General features: G+C 46.2%; 1 protein-coding gene across 2 annotated transcripts; it reads right to left on the bottom strand.

The window, feature by feature from the left end:
* Nucleotides 1-7260: 7260 nt before the first annotated feature.
* On the bottom strand, nt 7261-18440 carry ctcf (CCCTC-binding factor (zinc finger protein)). Of its 2 annotated transcripts, XM_018726667.2 has the most exons (13): nt 17614-18440; nt 15994-16107; nt 14932-15533; nt 14017-14326; nt 13544-13714; nt 13260-13393; nt 13035-13155; nt 12778-12927; nt 12475-12635; nt 12191-12373; nt 11826-11955; nt 10427-10600; nt 7261-9173 (listed from the first exon to the last, which is right to left on the bottom strand). In XM_018726667.2, exons 2-13 carry the CDS (start codon nt 16016-16018, stop codon nt 8956-8958), a joined length of 2379 nt encoding a protein of 792 aa, XP_018582183.1. In that variant the 5' UTR covers nt 16019-16107; nt 17614-18440; the 3' UTR covers nt 7261-8955. The 2 variants fall into 2 exon arrangements, with proteins under 2 accessions (XP_018582183.1, XP_018582184.1); XM_018726668.2 differs by lacking the exon at nt 15994-16107.
* Between the last annotated feature and the right edge of the window lie 3 nt (nt 18441-18443).

An 18443-nucleotide genomic window follows, 5' to 3' on the forward strand; every position in this document is an offset into this window, starting at 1 on the left:
GGTGAGCGCGGTGGGGCAGGTGGGGGTCCACTAATCCTAAGCAAATCTCCTTTGATCTTCTTTTGGTGAGGGCAGAGCGCCTGGCCCCGCCCCCCTAGTCCCCCCCCCAGTCCCCCGTTTCCTTCGCAGGACCTTAATTAAAACCCCTTAAGCACCACAAGCCCAGCAGCGGATGGAGGAGAGACCAGACGCTCGGCGGCCGCCCGAAAACACGCCAGTCCTCATCAGCTACGTTGACTCTGCAGAAGAAACTCCCGAAAATAATACAAGAGACTCTTTTGACTCCGCGTTTAAAGCTACGATTAAAGCAGGTATTTCCGGCATTAACGCAACTGTGTTTTTGCCGGAGACGCTCAGGGGTTAAAAGCAGCGACCTTCGGGGATCTGCTTCCCCACCTGCTGCACGATGTCACTCCTGCAAATAACTGCAATTACCATGTAGAATTTATTCAAGTGTGGAAAATACACTTTTAAAAGATGCTTCTTAATAGAAGTGCATGAGCGCCGTGTAACCGGTGAGGAACCGTCCTCCTTTTGCCTTTTCTTCCACTCAGTTATTATTTCACGTTAAATAATTATTCTCGCTCTTTCCACGTCCCCGCGTTCACGCTTAATCGGTCGATGCGGCCAATCGAACCCGAGCCCCGACCTCTCCGGCTGCTACGTGAGCTTCCTGACGGGAGCTCGTTGCAAATCACGGCGGTGTGTGCGTGGGTTTCGCTCGCACGCATGTAGACCCCACAAGCTTGTTTTGTGTTTCTTATGCTGTTCGCTGACACCTGGGGAGGGTGGAACCACACACACACACACACAGAGTCAGAAACTGCTCATCCCAAGCGGGGTCACAGCAAGCCGGAGCCTAACCCGGCAACGCAGGGCGGAAGGCCGGAGGGGGAGGGGACGCACCCGGGACGGGATGCCAGTCCGTCGCAAAGCACCCCAAGCGGGACTAGAACCCCAAACCCACCGGACAGCAGAACCCGGCCAAACCGGCCGCACCGCCGCACCCCCCCGAACAGGGCATTATCTAACTAGAAAAAGAAATCCATGACCACGGCAGGCCAAAGGCCGTTAAAGAGACCTCCTCCTGCTGCTGTGACGAGGAGCGCTTTACCCCGTTACACCTTACCGCACGACACGCCGCGCTTCCGCAAACCCTCACAGAGCTCACGCTCGATGCGGAGGCGCTCGTGGGACCGCGCCGACGAGGAAAGAGGCCCAGAAAGCAGATCGGATGCCGCGCGGGCCGCTCGGCGGGACAACGGTTCGCGGTCCGTCCCAGGTATTTATAGACAGCGGACAAATGGCACATCGACACACAATTCTACGAACCGCAAATCTCATTAGTTCTCACTTTAGAGTGATGTTATTCGATGGTGTAGCAATGTGCCATATATTAAATATTCAAAAATAGCAATTTTACCCATGAGTTATACAGAAATGTTGGGGGGATTAAGGTCTCTCGAACATTTAGGGGGCATATCCTACACCGCTGATTTTTTTCTTATAATTTCGTCATCATTCTGGTCAATAGCTACACATTTTGCACAAGTAGTCTCAAAAATCTGCGTTAAATACAGCAAAATGCAACACAAGAGTTTCAGGAATGTTTGTGTGCATTTACATTTATTTAGCAGATGCTTTTCTCCAAAGCGACTTGCAATGGATACTATGTAGTGTAATGAACCCACACACCTTATTCACCATGGTGACTTACACTGCTAGATACACAACTTACAATGGGTCATTCATCCATCCATCCATCCATCCATCCATGAGTGGAACACACTCTCCCTGTCACTCACTCACTCACACACACACACTATAAATAGTGTAAATACTACAGTATAGCCTCGAACTCAGAGATACGCTGCACGCACTCTGACGGACATCTTCACTTATTGTCGCAGATGTCTGTGTCGCAGATGTCTGTCGGGCAGACTCCAGACTCTCACGATGAGTTCAGACCCCCGAACCCCGCTCTCCTCCGCCGCACTCGCTTCGCCTCTCCCGAACGGCACAGGCGGGAGAAATACTAGAAGTGCTAGGAACAGCATCTACAGGCAGGAACCGGAGAAGCGACAGGATTTAATAAGGTAATAAGCCTGGCGCCAGAGTCTCAGCTGCACAACAAGTAATTACAGAGGAGGCGTCCGGGTAATTAAAAGCGCCATTCTGCCCGAGAGGGGGGGGGGCGCTAATCTCGGCGGACCTGCAGCGGCTCCCTCCCGACGCTCTTCTCCACCGAAGGCCGAGAGCGAAGGACCGGGGACGGACGACGCGATCCGGACGGCCGCGAGGACCGAGGATCTCTGGCTCGCGTTCCGGCCGAAGATCTTCCGGCGCGGGGTCGCTCCCGGGTCGGCGCCGCGCCCGGTTTCTCCGTTTCGGTCACGCGACGCGTCCGCCGTCGGCAGGTGCTCCCGGCGGGACCCTGCCCGTTTCCCGGAGGAGAAGCGATTACTTGCAACACGAGTGAGCCTCCGTTTGAACGGCCTTGGGGCGCGCCGCGGTAAAAGAGGAGCAACCGATCGAGCCGTTAGAAAAGACACGAATGCTTTTAGGAAAACATCTGTATAATTCATCATCTCGTAGTAAAGTCCTCAGCAGCCACCTGACTTCTAAGGATTTGTGCGGAGAAGCCAAGCAAGAGTGCATATTCTTACCGCGGTGAGAACGCGGTCCTTCACTGGGCCCCGAAGGCTCCAGACCGTCTCCGAGAGCCGATCACGGTAAAGAACCGGTCACTTTACCTACCGCACGGCAGAGGGAAGGAATCCGTTTATCCCACCGATCGACTTTGATCTGGTCAGTCGATCCATCCGGCCATCGTCGATAACTGCTGTCCGGAGCAGGCAGGGTCACGGTGGTACGGAGCCTATCCCGGAAGTATCTGCCGATCTCTTCCGGTTTGTTTCCTCAGTAGACAAATTGGAGTGTTTAACAAAGCTCTGCCGCGGGATAGGTGGCGAAGGTCCGTAACGCGCGCGCACGAAGCTTGACGCCATCTGTGAGCTTCCCTGGACGAAACGGGAAAAGAGGAGAAGGACGACCGTTTCGGTGCTACATTCGCACATTTTTTTCTCTCTTTTGGCAAAAGGCCCGTTGTGACTTTCCAGCCTGCAATGAAGAACTTTCCCATCGGTGGCGGAAGCCGTGCAGCCCAAGAGCGGCGATGCTCGGCGTGGCCATTCCGGCAAAATCCGGCCGCTCACGTACGGTGGAGTCCCGTTGCGCATTTGACACGAGGACTCCGTGAACACACACACACCTTCAGAACCGCTTGTCCCATACGGGGTCACGGGGAACCGGAGCTTAACCCAGCAACACAGGGCGTAAGGCCGGAGGGGGAGGGGACACACCCAGGACGGGACGCCAGTCCATCGCAAGGCACCCCGAGCGGGATTCGAACCCCAGACCCACCGGAGAGCAGGACCTGGTCCAACCCACTGCACCACCGCGCCCCCGCCGCGAACACCATCCGCATTTTAACGTGAACGGAAACACAGAGAAGGGGAAGGCGTGAGAAAAAACCCTGAGAAGAAACGGGTCGCCTAATCAGAGATAAATCGCTGGCATTATCCATTCGATGAAGCAGTCGCCTTTATTGTGCGATAAGGATGGCGCAGAAAGACACCGCCGGTGCAGCTCGCCGAGGCGAGGGCATCATTACTGGTCCACCGCATGTCCACTTAGATGAGGAACCGGCGGACGACAGCAGAGTGATGTTCGGGGTTAGAATTCGGCTCCGGGTGGTACAGGGCAACTGGGTAAAAAGAGAAAAAGCGTTTCTCCAAACAGGTACCGATGCACCAAGGACAGCGACCACAACTAAACCGAACCCTCACGATACCCCGTCGTCACGGTCGCACAATGACCATGTACCGACCGTTTCATTAGTATTTATTATCATTACTGTTATTATATATTCATTTAGCGAACCGTTTTCTCCAAAGTGACAATAACTCACAGCGTTAGGTTTGTACACTCAGTTCTTTGCAGTGATTTACCTATCTAGACGACCGGGTCATTTGTACCCTATCGGTTCAGGGTAACATCAAGGTGGGATTCAAACCCGCTCCATCTTCTTGCACGGCCAGGGCTCCTGCTGCCGCGCCACCTGCCGCCCGTTTCTCGAGCTGCACCAAATGTCGAGAAGAGCAGAGTGCAGGAAACAGAAGCCTGAGCTTCCCCGGTTGATTCCATCTGCAGGTGGGAGTCGGGAGCCTCTTAGTCTGGAAATAGTCCGGCGTGTTGGCAGAGAGCCTCGGGCTCACCACGTTCACTATGGTAGCGTTCAGACCTTACTCTCACTCGCATTATTTCAAGACGCTAAAACAGACACACGCACGCTAGAAGAGCGGTCTAAAAAAGAAAAAAAACACATGAATATGATAGCGGACCCAGGAGATCGGATACGATATGGCGTAGCAGAGAAGGAGAGAAGCTACTGGCTGCGATTTGGCGTGTGATGTAGCACGGGACCGGGAGGGGACCGGGTTTGACGCTGCAGTTGAACTCCGGTACGCGATGGGGTAAATACGTGGTGGCCTGGAGCCAGCGAGGGAGCAGCGATGTCTCACCGCAAACGTAAAAGACGACGGGAGACCTTAGGGCCGTGCTCCTCGAGACCACCGCCGTCACGGGAGACAAAACGTGAGAGAAAGAAATTAAGCATCATGGGTCACAGACGATTCATCACGACGCACAGCGAACGCAAGGGTTTTGTCGAATCTCATGTTTTAGGTGACCGTACCGCTTCAAAACAAAGGGCTTCGTCACTCTAAACATTTCCCTGATGAAAGGGAACAAACGCTGAATGGCGTCATATTTTCCGATATATCATCAGCACTGTTGACTTCTTTTTTTTTTTGCTCAGGAAATAATTTTCAGAAAACTCAATGTGAAAGAAAAAACACTGAGTACTTTAGCTCATTAAGAAGCCTCCAGGCTGGTGACAGACAAGCTGTCAACAAAACCGCGATGCTGTACAATATGCCGACTCAATTACCGGATTTAATATAGCAGAGATTATACAACGTTAATGTAACAATGCACATCTGAGTGTACGTTTACGGAACTTCATGCCTAACTCCATGCTTAGGTCACCCCACACATCAGAAAGTGCTGTAACGGGGGCCACCGAACTGGCCCACAACAGCACGCTAGAGCTCGACACACACAATCCCACACTTGAGTTTCCTAGTAACAGGAGAAGTACTGGTTGCTATGGCAACCCCCAGTTCCATTTTACCAAGTTAAATAGCTCTGCATAGGAACACAAAGTTTCTGATACCTTCCGAAGAAAACTGCTGAAATTACGCCAACGATGAACTCCTTAATGGTGCTTTCGACTCATTTTCTTTGCTTTGCTTTTGAGGATCTGGCTGCCGGCTCAGTAGCGGCGCACAGACCATCTGGACGAGGTTTAAGGAAGCAAACGGGAACTGACATTTTACATTATCGGAATGAATGGCGATCGAGAGACAAAAGGGCTTCAGTCTTAAACCAAAACATTATTTACACAGTCATATTAGCTGCATCTCTGAAATAACGTTTCCAAGGCATAGAATGTGAGGATTTTTCCTTGGGGAGGTGTTTTTTTGCCCTGTGACGGAAGACAAGGCCTCATCAACTCCCCCAGTACAAAAACCGAACCCCATGACCGAAGGAGCCCGAAAGCCCCTGCTCTTGGAGAGAGCGACCGTTGCCGTCGGCAACGTTGGTAAATATGATGGAGGCTCCATCGTCTCACTAGCATATCTCAGACGATGCTGTGAATACGCGGAGGAGAGCGATGATGCGCCAGGCGTGTCAAACCCCCATTGCGTCACCCCTCTCTAGCAAAGCACCGAGATTTAAAAAAAGACCCTGGAAAACATATGGGTTACACTTACTGGAAAATGTTTGCAGTTTTACTAGAGAATCCAGAGCTCCTCCTCTTTTGACACTTCGTGAGCACCATACTTTGACAAAAATGGCAACTGCATCTTCCTCGGCAGCAAAGGTGGAAATCTGCACATACTGTACAGAAAACCGCTGCAGAGCCAAGACAGCTGTTGTTTTTATATTGGGTCACGTGCATTTTTTCCCCCTCGCTGAAATGGCACATAGTTTTAAAGGTGTTCATTTTGAGCTCTGCCCTCCGAGCACTGATAAATGTCTTAAGAACAGTGCATTTCAGCCACCGCAGCTGCTGCAAGCTAGGAAACATTTTGAGTGTAACACATAAGCAAAGTCAGAGCAGAATGAGAAGGATGCATCGGTTTCCAGGACTTTTCAGGATCAGTCCCCCTCAGGGACTTGACCGTGGTTTGACAGACTTTACCGTCACCAGTCCCCAGGATCAGCTGGTATACACAATGAAATTGCACAGACTGCTTAGCTCACTCCGAGACTTGGTTTTCGCTCCTCAGACCACCTTCCCACGTGACCATCGCTTACTAAACAAGGGTTCTCATTGTAAATGAGGAGCAGGACCAATGTACCATAGCTCTAGTTTGCAGTGCATGAACTGGACCTGTGAAGGAATTACAAGTGGTGGTTTACAAACTGCTGAAACGGCTAAAATGGAAGAAGGGTTACCTTCTTCACACTTACATTACACACATTTATTCATTCAGCAGACACTTTTTTTTTTTTTTACAAAGCGACGTACATCTCGTAGAAAATACAACGTGTACACTAGCAGAAAGAGACATAAATGCCGACGAGTGATTCTTCAGTCCAGTTTGTTTCTTTGCACCATATGAACCACTGCTCGTCACACAAGAAGCTGGATAAAACTTTATCAGAATATCCACAATTCCTAATCACCTTCCTAGATTTTTTTTTTTTTTTGAGATATATCTAAACATTTACATGTATTACAGGAATAGCTCTGTAAAGGTTTATCCAGGCATGATCTTAGTTATAGTGCATGAACATTTACATTAACTTAAGAGATCATGGGCAAAGTGAGTCTGGAAGAGGTGAGCTCAGACCCTTTTTAAATGTGGGCAGAGATTCAACAGTTCTGAGAGAGAGGAGGTGGTCGTTCCACCACAATGGAGCCAGAACCAAGAACCTTCGTGGTTTATGATGGAAAGCTGTGCCAGTTCCGCTGCAGCAGCTGCCATGTCAGTCAGAAAAGCACACGTAAACAGTATAACATAAACAAAGGGCATAAAAATCTGACATTCTTCCATGAACTTTGCCTTTTATGCTTCTTTAAAGTTTAACCTTAACGCCAATCTTTTACAATATACACAAAATACCAAATTAGGTGAAATTCTTTTTTTTTTTTTTCCTTTTTTTATTAGCTGTACAGCAATACATTCTCCATCCCAGCTCTTGTTTTGAGCCCTGCCCATCCAGCCCTGATAAATGTCTTTATGATGTTGGCTTTCATCTACCGAAAAATTCACAGTACAGCTAAGTACAAAAATGCATCAACCTATCATTGTAAGAGCTTAACAAAAGCTATTTAAATGCAAATACATTTAACAGAAGAAATTCCATTCAGAAAAGAAGTTCTGTAAAAGTTGTTTAAGCAAACAAAACTTTATAGACACATCTTTCCAGCTTCATCCTGTGAACAATTTGAATTTGTTCAGTGACCCCATGTCCCAAATATCCAAAACCCCAATGCCCGTAACACCAAATGTACAGCAGTAGGGGTTAAAAGGAGATTTGAAGAAATGCACATGAGATGGGGATAAGGACTTAAATTGTTTTTCTGACCATCATACTAGTTTTCAGTTAAAAGATCTGCAGCTAAACGGAAAAAAAAAAAAAAAAACCCGTCATATTCAAGCACAGTAGGTTGAAACGTAAAAACAAGAATTTCACCACATCCCCAATATTTGTGCAGATGTGGCAAACAAGAAAGGCCATTCATCTTGGACATGATTTGCTCTCAACACCCTTTCACAGATCATCATAGGGTGGACTATGTGTTTCATGCAACAAGCCTTTGAACCTTTCACAGCGTGTGGTCCGTGTGCTCCAAAGCTCCCCATTACATGTAAGCAATGAAAGACAGGAAGAGGGCTGCCCTTTCCAATGATTTTCAGTGAAGCATTTATAGACATTTACGCACAGAGTGATTGATAGCTTTAAAGGCAGAAGTCCCAGAGCTACTGTTAAAACACTATTCTTTCAGAACGTTCAAGGTGTTCCATCACTAGAAAAAGATTAAAATGTATAGCAACAAATAAAAAATATATATTTACAAGCAAAATTAGCAGACATTTGTATTTATACAACATTATAATTGCAGGCTTAAAACAATGCAATGGCAGTCTTTGTCCGTGTTCTACCTAATCAAATCAGGGATCCCTGTCACCCTCAAACATGTTAAGAACTTGATTGTATTAAGTGATTCAAGGCATCACAAACATGTCAACAGGGACCCCTTAAAGGTTTAATGATAAGGAAAGAAAAACATCCCTATATCTCTTTTCTGACAGTATAAATTTAGGATTCTTTCAATATGGATGTACAGCCATATGCAACATTCCAATAAATCCTGCAAGGGCATATTTATATTGTATTATGGAGGAGGCAATTACACCGCCATTCACTCAGAGCAGTCTAGGGCCAGCAACATCCCACCACCTTCCCCAGAGAACCATGGCAGAACCAAATCATTATTACATCAAACCAAATTCTTTTGCGATTCTGTTCATCTTGTAAAAAAATAAAATCATGCATCTTATGCTCTGTATATAGACCCCCTACAGCGCCACTGATCCAAACTTGAACAGCAATGAAAAATTGAAAAGAATCACAGTAGAAGGAAGAAAAAGTCTTGGAAAAAAGAAATTGGCAAAACTCATTTTTCAACATATCTCAAAAACAAATGTGCAGAAAGAAAATAAAACACAGAAATTAAGATATAGAAGAAGGAAGGTAAAACTGGGGAGTGTCTGAAGCAGAACACACATTTTGGGGAAATTTCAACCAGGACACCCATCATCGGTCCATCATGCTAAGGATCATCTCTGGTGTGAGGTCACCATTGGGGGCAGCGTCAACCATGGGCAGCTCAACGGTCTCAGCCGCTTCCTCGGCAACACCCTCGGCCACAGGCTCTGCCTTCTGATTGGGTTGCTCAGGCTCAGGCTCATTCTTCACAATGATGTTTTCCACAGCGCCTGTATTCTCATCCTCCACTTGGATGATGGCTGCCGCTGGCAAATACAACACATTAGTACATTCACAAATTAAATTCATTAATAGAATAACAATAGACCTGCATCACAAAACATTCACTTATTGACTTGACCAGCTGTGGAAAATGAGCAGATAAAAAAAATAATTATTCAAGTTGCTATTTTTGGATTACAAACACTGTATGAATTTAAACTTTGGGACACAGCTCAGGTTTCAGTTCATGGTGAATTCATCAGAACTACAGGTATCCCTTGATTTACAAAACTGATTCCAGAAAAGGCTGCATATATTGAATATTAGCATACAGAAAGCCTATTTTCCATTCTAATAATTTGGGAAAAATAATAATGCATTCCCAACCCATGGAAAACCCCAAACATCACCTGAATCCCCAAAAGTTGCCTGTTCCACTATATTACACACACACACACACACACACACACACACACACACACACACACACACACACACACACACACACGGGGACCATTGTATTGTGGGAGCACCACACCTCCATGCTTAAAAAGTGCATTTCTAATTTCACTGACCAGTGCAGTACCCTTGAGCAAATTTTTCCAGAACTTATTCAATGAAATTATACAGCTGTATAAAATGATAAATAGTTGTAGGCAGATTAATACTAGCTCGCTTTGGATAAAAGTGTCAGCTAAATTAATCAACATAAATAATGCACACAAAATGACGGACAGACAGTCCTGTGGAATTTCCTATCCTTCCCATAATGCAACTCTCACATTCCTAACACACCAACGAGAGAGAGAGAGAGAGAGAGAGAGAGATCTGGATGTAGACACTTGAATCATTTCATGATTATCAAACATGGCAATCAATAGGTACAATCCTAGCTGGTGCATTTCAGAATTATATTCAGTAGACGGCAACAGTGCCAACTTCAGTACATTACTGCACTTCTGCTTCAATTACACAACACTGCATTTTTAAATGCTTTTTCGGACAGGCTTTGAACAAATTTCTTTCTACAGATTTTTTGTTCTTTAAAATTGAAGGTTGGGTATCAAAAGGCAAGAGCCATTACCAAAATTTCAGATGAAGAGGTCATAAATCGAGGGATGCCTGTATTTACAGAAATAAAGGAAGAATGAAGCCCTCTGCTTTGAGGGAAGAGCTATAAAAGTGATAAACTAAGTAAGGATTTCAGCAGGAAAACCGAGTCCCAATCATCTGAAAAGCATTCCAAGAAAATACAGTGTCGAATGGGTTTCACAAAGGCAGGACTGGGGCAACTTACGTGGAGCAGGTTTTGGGTGCTTTGGTGGTCTTCCTCGTTTCCTCTTCACCACTGGGGGTGCAGGGGCAGGGATTGGGGTAACAGGTGGTGCTTGATCCACCTCCATTTGGGCAGAAGCCAATAGTTCTTCCTCTTCCTCCTCAATGTCATCCAGCACAGCATCTGCTTGATCATCTGTAAAGGATTAAACAGGAGACACAAGTTACAGTACAGAACATTATACCCACTCAAGAGTTACAGAATAGCCATCATTCTGTAACTGGTTGCCTGTTAACTTTATCCAACTGGTAAGCTGTGCTAACAAACAGACTTAACCTGACCAACAAGCTAGAAATATGTATATGCGGAGCCTTTGTATCTTTCAAAGACATAAACACTTCTCTATTTATTTTTGAACAAACTTCTTCAGGCATCTATTTTCTAATGTTCCTGTTTTAGCAGAGGAAATGGCCTGTGTTTAGGTACCCAGCTGACAAATGGGCATAAAATACACTCAGACAGAACAGGAGTGTGGGATTGCCTTAATTCAATTCACTACCACTGTGTTTACAGTGCATATCTGGTAATCAACAACAAGATGGCAAATGTTATTGCTGTTTATGGGAAGAATAAGTGAATAAGCAGGACTTAATTGTTTGTTGACAGAACCCATCGTAAGTAATTTAAAATGAGTTTTTATTCATTTCCAGCTATATTAAAATAAAGGAAAAAAGTCTACATTGGTTTTTTAAGAACCTAACCTAGAAATATGTGAAGGAACATCTACATAATTAGGCTACTACTGATTGTAATTTATGGGGTAAAAGTGACTGAGGTTTCAAACAGTTGTATTCTTACTCTCAGGATGTATGCACTGTACGCAATATGCCAAAGTATACACAGAATTAAATAGGGACTTCTGATTAACTTGCAACATTATATTATGTTCAACAACATTTTGTACTTTAAAGAAATGAAAACTTGTACATAAAAATACAATTTGGTATTAACTACTTCCACCTAATTTTGATGTGTGATCTTGCAAAATATTAAAGCAGCCTCATATATTACCAGAAAATGAGCCTATTAAAGGTGGGGTGAACAGCTCTTTACTAGTACAGATAAGGCCTTTAGCTATGGGAGGCTGTGCTCTTATAATAGAATCTCCAAAACGACCCATTCAGAGTCGATCAGAAGAAATGATTTTAGTAGTCTGATGTTATCAAAAGACACCCTTTTGACAACTGAAAATAACTTCCATCTTGAGCTATATTAATTATACAAAAATAAAATTATATAGTAATAATAGGTTTACAGGTACATCTTTTGCTGGATAGCAAGGATAACTGATAGGAGGCATGTGATTCAAATCAAAACAAAGGCACTTAAAAGTAGTTTTAACACTAAACAGATGACGTACCGCTGTCGTCGTCATCCTTCCGGGAACGCATCTTCCTCTTGCGCCCCACTCTCTTCTTGGGAGTGGCTCCGTTCTCCCCATCAGCCGCATCGGGGCCTGAGCAATGCTCTGCATGTCGTGCCATAGTGTTCTGAGAAGGAACACAGTGGATAGGAGGGCGAGTTAGAATGCTACATGTCAGACACAGCTGACCTTCATCGCTCTTAAACCCCTCTGTCCTAAGCTTTCTAACAGAGAACTGAATATCTGTTTTCTCAAATAAAGCAAGGCTATATTGCATTTTCTTGTAGAAGTCCTATGCTAATGTAAAAGTCCTTCAGGTAATGAAGGTTTGCCATGGCCATAACCTGCCACTGGGCACATACCCTGCGAGTAAAGGTCTTGCCACATTTGTTACACACAAAGGAAGTGGGCACGAAGTTGGGGTCATGGTAGCGACGGAAGTGCATGTCAAGGAGCTGTTTTTGGCGGAAGGTCTTCTCACAGTGGCTGCAAGCAAACGGCTTCTCTCCCGTGTGGGTGCGCTTGTGCATCACCATGTGGCGCTCCTGATCCCACCGAAAAACAGAAAATAGCTCACATCAAAAGATATTCATTTAGCAGCTTCATAACATCACAAAGAACAAGACAAGCCTTCGTCTTCCCTCACCTGACGGCAGGCATAGTCGCACTGGTCACACTTGAAACGTTTCTCGTTCTTGTGAGACTTCTGGTGCTGAATGAGGGCATAGCGCTCATGGAACACTGCATCACAGTAGCGGCACTTTCTGCCCTGCTCGATGTATGAATGCTGCTTCCTCAAGTGCACACCTGTGGACTCAAGAAATTCAAATTACTGCCAGTTACCATTAATGAAATCTCCCAAATCAACTTTTAGTTACATCTTTCTTGAATCATTTGGGACTAGATACTGTGGCCTCCAATGATCAGTCTAGTGTTCATAGTGACTCACCCAGGTCGCTCTTGCGCGCAATGACAGTGTCGCAGTGAGGGCAGTGGAATTTTGCCACATTCTCTGTGTGCTTCTGCAAGATGTGCATCTTCATGGTTCCACTCTGTGTGAAACGTGCATGGCAGATGTAGCACTCGTATGGTTTCTCCCCTGGGACAAAACAATATAGTTATTTTTTCCTACGCAGCCTTGGTCAGTATTCTTTCTGACCCCATGGAAAGGTCAATTAATTTCACAAAATGTGATAGGGTTGTCACCTGAGTGTGTGCGCATGTGTCTTTTCAGCTTGTAAGTGTCTCTGCTAGCATAGCTGCACAGGCTGCACTGAAATGGGCGCTCCCCTGTGTGTGAACGGATGTGCCTCTTCAGCTTGCTGACCTGAAAGACACACACTCAACTATGAAATGGAAACAGACTGTGTTTGATCAGGGACTACCATGAATTAAGGCCAGCAGGTCAAGGAAGAAAACCCAGGCACTCACCTCAACGCTGGAATAGTCACACATGGAGCATTTGAAGGGCTTCTCATGAGTGTGCTTATAGCGCCGATGTCTAACCAGCTCTCCGCTTGTCACAAAGGCCATATCACAGTCAGTACATTTGTGTGGTCTGGTTCCTAAAGGGGAAGAAACCATTTAAAAAGACTTGTAATGATGCCAGACCACTGATGTCAAACAATGCTGCCACCTGCTAAAGAACTTTCACACCTTGTACCACGCTAAACCAATGCTTTTCAGGTGTAAAAGTCAAAGCTCTTGGACCGAACCTGTGTGTGTGTTCAGATGGTTCCTCAGAAGGGTGACAGTCCTAAAGGCACGTCCGCACAAGTGGCATTTGTGTGGCCGCTCATCTGTGTGGCTCTTCATATGACGGTCCAAATTGGAACGACGAGGACATGTGTAACTGCACAGCTCACACTGGAATGTCTTCTTCACACCTGGCATAGAAGGAACATCAAACAGCATTCAGCTGCCAAAGTTCAAAAAGATAAACTAGTCCAACACTTGTTCCAAGCCCATGGTTTAAGAGTTTAGGGTGGATCTACTACACTGGTTTTCATTTGTAGTCATGAATTAACAGAAATGTTAAGTTAGTCAAGCGTTTCAGGTCTCTACAGGACTGAAGACTTGCCTATAAACAAAGCACCTGGAGAGGATTAGACACCTCTGTATATTAGCAATTAGTTGCAGCACAACAGCAATGGAAAGGCACAGTGTTACTGTGACAGCTCAATCTAACCTTTCTTCTTGATCTTGGTGGGCTTTGGGGGCTTCATGTTGCCAACCACCTTCTCAGCGTTAACCTCTGACAGGAGTCCCTCCTGCTGCTCCTCCTCGAAGTCATAGACTGACACATCCATGTCTTTGCCCTCTTCAGTGTTATATCGCAATTTACTCTTCTTTGTTTTTTTTACTTTTTTCACTGGGGGTTGGTAGTCTGGGTCTTTGGACCATGACGGATCTTCATTCTGAGGCTCTGGAGCCTCCTGTGCCTGGAGCTCATCTTGCTCCACTGTCTCCACCTCCCCATTTGCGCCCACTTTGACCACCTACAAACAGGATACATCCAATGGTGAAGCTGCACACAGACTTCTAACGGGTTTTGAGGTCAACACCACAGGTTATCATCGCCTCATCTTGGAAATATATTTGAATATGTCATCACGTATATGTAAATGTTCATGGACCATAACTTTATGATCATTCCCAGATAAGCCTTTACACAGCCACTAATCCTGCATTACAAGTAAATGTTTGTGTACCTTTATAATAAATAAATTATATTTTTGAAGGAAGGTGATCAGGAATCATCTATTCTGAGTTTTATGCACCTACTCGTGCAATGAACATCGGTGCATAAAGGGGAAAGAAACAAACTAAGTTCACTTGAGAATCACATGTCTACAAATGTCTCTCCTTCTCCTAATTTAATGCACAAATTGTATTTCCCTGAGATGTACATTGCTTTGGAGAAGAGAGTCTGCTAAATGAATAAATGTAAATGAATATAATACCAGCGATTTAAAAATGCAGTCTATCTGCTCTACAACCTAGATAACTTGTTAGTATAGTTTAAGCTTTCCTAACTTCAAGAAGACTAAATCTGAATAAGAGACAGACATTAACAGAACACCATCTAGAGTCATCCCCCCACCTGGAAGCCCTCGGGTAAAGGCAGAGTGTGGCAGATGACTGGCTCCCCATCCTTGGGCATGGAAGTGGCATCAAAGGTACCCTGCAGTTCATCCACCACAGTTGTGGTGCTCACTGGCACAGCAGACACAGGTACTTGCACCAGCTGTAGCTCTCCCAGGCCAAGTGGCTGCTCCTCCATGTTCACTACCTGGAGCGTGATTATCTGTGTGTCGTCCACCGTGGTAACGGTGGCCTCATGTGGTGTCCCTTGGACACCCACTGTGCCAGCAACCCCTGCTTCGGGGTGTACAACGCCTGTCTCCATCACCTCCGTTTTCATCTGCAGTAGTGCTGGGTCCAAGGATCCCATAACCATCATGTCCATGTTGCTGTTCACATCTTGCACCAACTGCTGCTGTCCCATGTTCCCATCAGGCTGCTGCTCCACCACCTCAATTCCCACTGGCTGACCCTGAATGAGCTCCACGCCAACTTCATCATCTTCGCCCTCGCGACGTCTGTGGTATGTCTTGCACTCCTTTGCCTTAAAGGCATCGTTGCCATCATCAACCACAGCATCAGTTGGTTCTCCTTCCATGGCTTCCAACTTGAAAGCACACACTGTATGGAAACATCAACGTTAACCTGTGGCACAGTCTGGAATCTGGCTCTTTCAGCACAAAGATCTTCACATACAAAACTGTTCTATCAATATCCTGTTTAACAAAACTTAAATGTAGAAACAGCTTGAAGGACTGTCATCCAGCACCTGTACAGCAGTTTGACAAAGCGTCAAAAACATTTTGCATGTCCTAGCACTTAATTCTTAATTTTTGTGACAAATGAAGGACTCCAAGCTGACTGTCTTAAATGGGGTAAACAGAACCCCTGAATGTGAGTAATGCAAATTACAGAGGATCATGTTTTGATTTTGTAGTCTATAGGCCAACAACAGGATCTAGAAAGCACTTTCAGAAAAAAAGAAAAAAAATCATATATAGTTTATACTTTTCTGTGAAACCAGACACAGGGCTGTAATGGCAAAAACATTAACCGAACTCTTCCTTCCTCCAAGAGTTACCTGCACCACGAACGAACACTTCCATCTGTACGCCTGTGTCCTTGATGCCACTCTCTGTTCCTGGCTGATCAATTAAACTGCTTTTACTCTCCTGCTTGCTACCTACACCTGAACCTGTCAGAAACAGACATGAATCCTGTGCATCAGCATCACTCGCCATCTCCATGTGTCATGGCTGTACAAGTTGACCTTACAAAATCACATGATGAGACTATCAGAAAGGGGAACAGTCTTTATTAACGGCTATAACAACACAGGCTTAACAAGGGGCGTGTCCAGCCCGATGTTTATTACGCCATTGCGTTTTCTTGATGGCACCTACTGGGAGACCAAATATGTTGTTAAGCTCAGAAGTAAAAACAGCCGAAGCGCACAGCGTCCAACACAACACAAGTTTAGCCGCGCAACTGAGGCGGAAGTTTCAAGGGGAAATCGGCGCGCGCGGCAGATTCCCGCCAATTTGTACGTAACATCGTAGTAGGGGAACGGTACGGTTATGAAAAAAAGCATCTTCACAGAGTGGACGTTCACCAACCCACTCTGCCTCTCTCTCTCTCTCTCTCACACACACACACACACACACACACACACACACACACACGTGCGCACTTAACGCGGCGGTCGTGCAGCTCTCCGAGCGGGTTGTAGAGGGAGCTCTCGGCCGCTCGGCGGTCCGAAGGAAACACCGAACGGTCGCGCAGCTGCCCAGCTCTCCTCTCCCGTTTAGGACACCGTGAGCCGCGTGAACAGCCACCGAGCACGACGACCGAGAGGTCTAAGTGCTTAGTTTAGCCGCGCGCTCTGACCTGAGGACGGCGGAACGCGCAGCACTTCACCTCAGCGCGAGACCGAGAGGCACCGCAGCCTGCGCAGGCGGGTGGTAGCTGGACGTCGTGTTCTGGACGTGCTCCCATTTGGCAGACTAAACTTGAACCCGGGGCAGTTTAAAAAAAAAACAAAAAAAAAAAAAAAAAGAGACGGAACAGTCGCCCTTCGAGCTGCAAAACGCGTGGTCGTGTAAGAGAGGGACGGAATGAAGGGCTCCAGTCTAGAGCAGAGCCAGAGGCCGACGCGTCGGACGGGCTGCGCCGGCGGGGCCCGGGGACCGCGCTGAGCACTCGAGTCTCTTGGCGCGAAAGCCGTCGCGTCGGTGGACTTTTCTGCAAATTCCACACAGGACGACGAGTAATAAGGTGTATTTCTCCCACTTATGTGAGTGGTAACAGTTTTTTTTTGTGTGTGTGTGTTGTGTTGCTATCTCTGGACCGGGTTTATGGGGGAAGCCCTAGCCTAGTCGCGGGTTTTTCACTCCGAAGAGCAAACAAAGAAGAGAAAGAAAATGGACGCCTGGCCTAAACACGTCGCCAAAACTAGGGCGTCCTTTAAAAATCCATCTGTGAGAAAGTGCATACAAATACAGTATACCAAACGGCTAAATATTCAAACATTATCGCCAACTTCTGGGTTAAACATGTTTTTTCGCTAAATTTTCGATAACGATAGAGGGAGACAAACACCCCCCGCCATCCGCCAGAACCGGGAGCCCCATCGTGACACCTAGAGGCCGAATAAAGCTCCTGCAAAAATCCCCCCTTTTTCTGGAAAGTGAGGCGGTAATACCTGCTCTCTTCTCTCTGTTTTCTCGTTAAATTCAAACGAAAGCCAGCCGTCTGCTCCTTATTCTGTCGACGACGGTAGAGAAATACGCCTTTCTCCTCCGGCGGTTTTAATCCTCTCCCGCTTTAGCAGAGTGGGCTCTGCACAAAATGGCGGCCTGGGTCGCGAAGTGCGCATGCGCGAACACATCCGTCTATCTGAATGGAAAGTGGGACCGTTGAGGGAGTGGGGGGTTGTTGGCGCGAGGGAGGGCAGAGCGCGCGCTGCGCAGCTGCCGCTCGGTTACAGGTGGTTTCGGAAAGGCATCGTGTTAGTCGATGCAGCGCCTTTCTAGTTTTTTTTTCTTTAAAATTTTTTTTTTTTTCCCCTGTATTAACAGTTCGGTGCGACTAAGTCCGTGATTTGGCAAAACACAGTTTTTCCTTTGTTAGAATTTACGTTCTTCTTGAGACAACAGCGAGCGAGGTCAGTTGCCTTGTATTTTGCGAGTTGTAACGCGGCAGTGGTTGCATTTTAGAATCAGTCCAACAACTTACTGTCTGTAACCTCATCGTCGAAAATCGAAACTTGCACGACTAGTACATACATAGTTCACATACTGCTCTAAAAAACTAGGGTGGGAAGAGAGAGAAACGACCCATACAGGAGTTGTCGAGGTATAACAAGCTAAAAAATTGCTGCTGTCTGATGACACACGTGACATTTCTTAGAATTCTACTACATTCTCTACAATTTTAACACACGGGGTCCAGGGAGGCGATTTAGATTCTGATGACATGTGTAAATCAAAATTTCGAAAGTTCTAAAAATTCTTTTGTGCCAACTCAGCTGCG

This window comes from Scleropages formosus, chromosome 7 (assembly GCF_900964775.1).
Source record: "Scleropages formosus chromosome 7, fSclFor1.1, whole genome shotgun sequence".
In the NCBI taxonomy this organism is placed as follows: Eukaryota; Metazoa; Chordata; class Actinopteri; order Osteoglossiformes; family Osteoglossidae; genus Scleropages; species Scleropages formosus.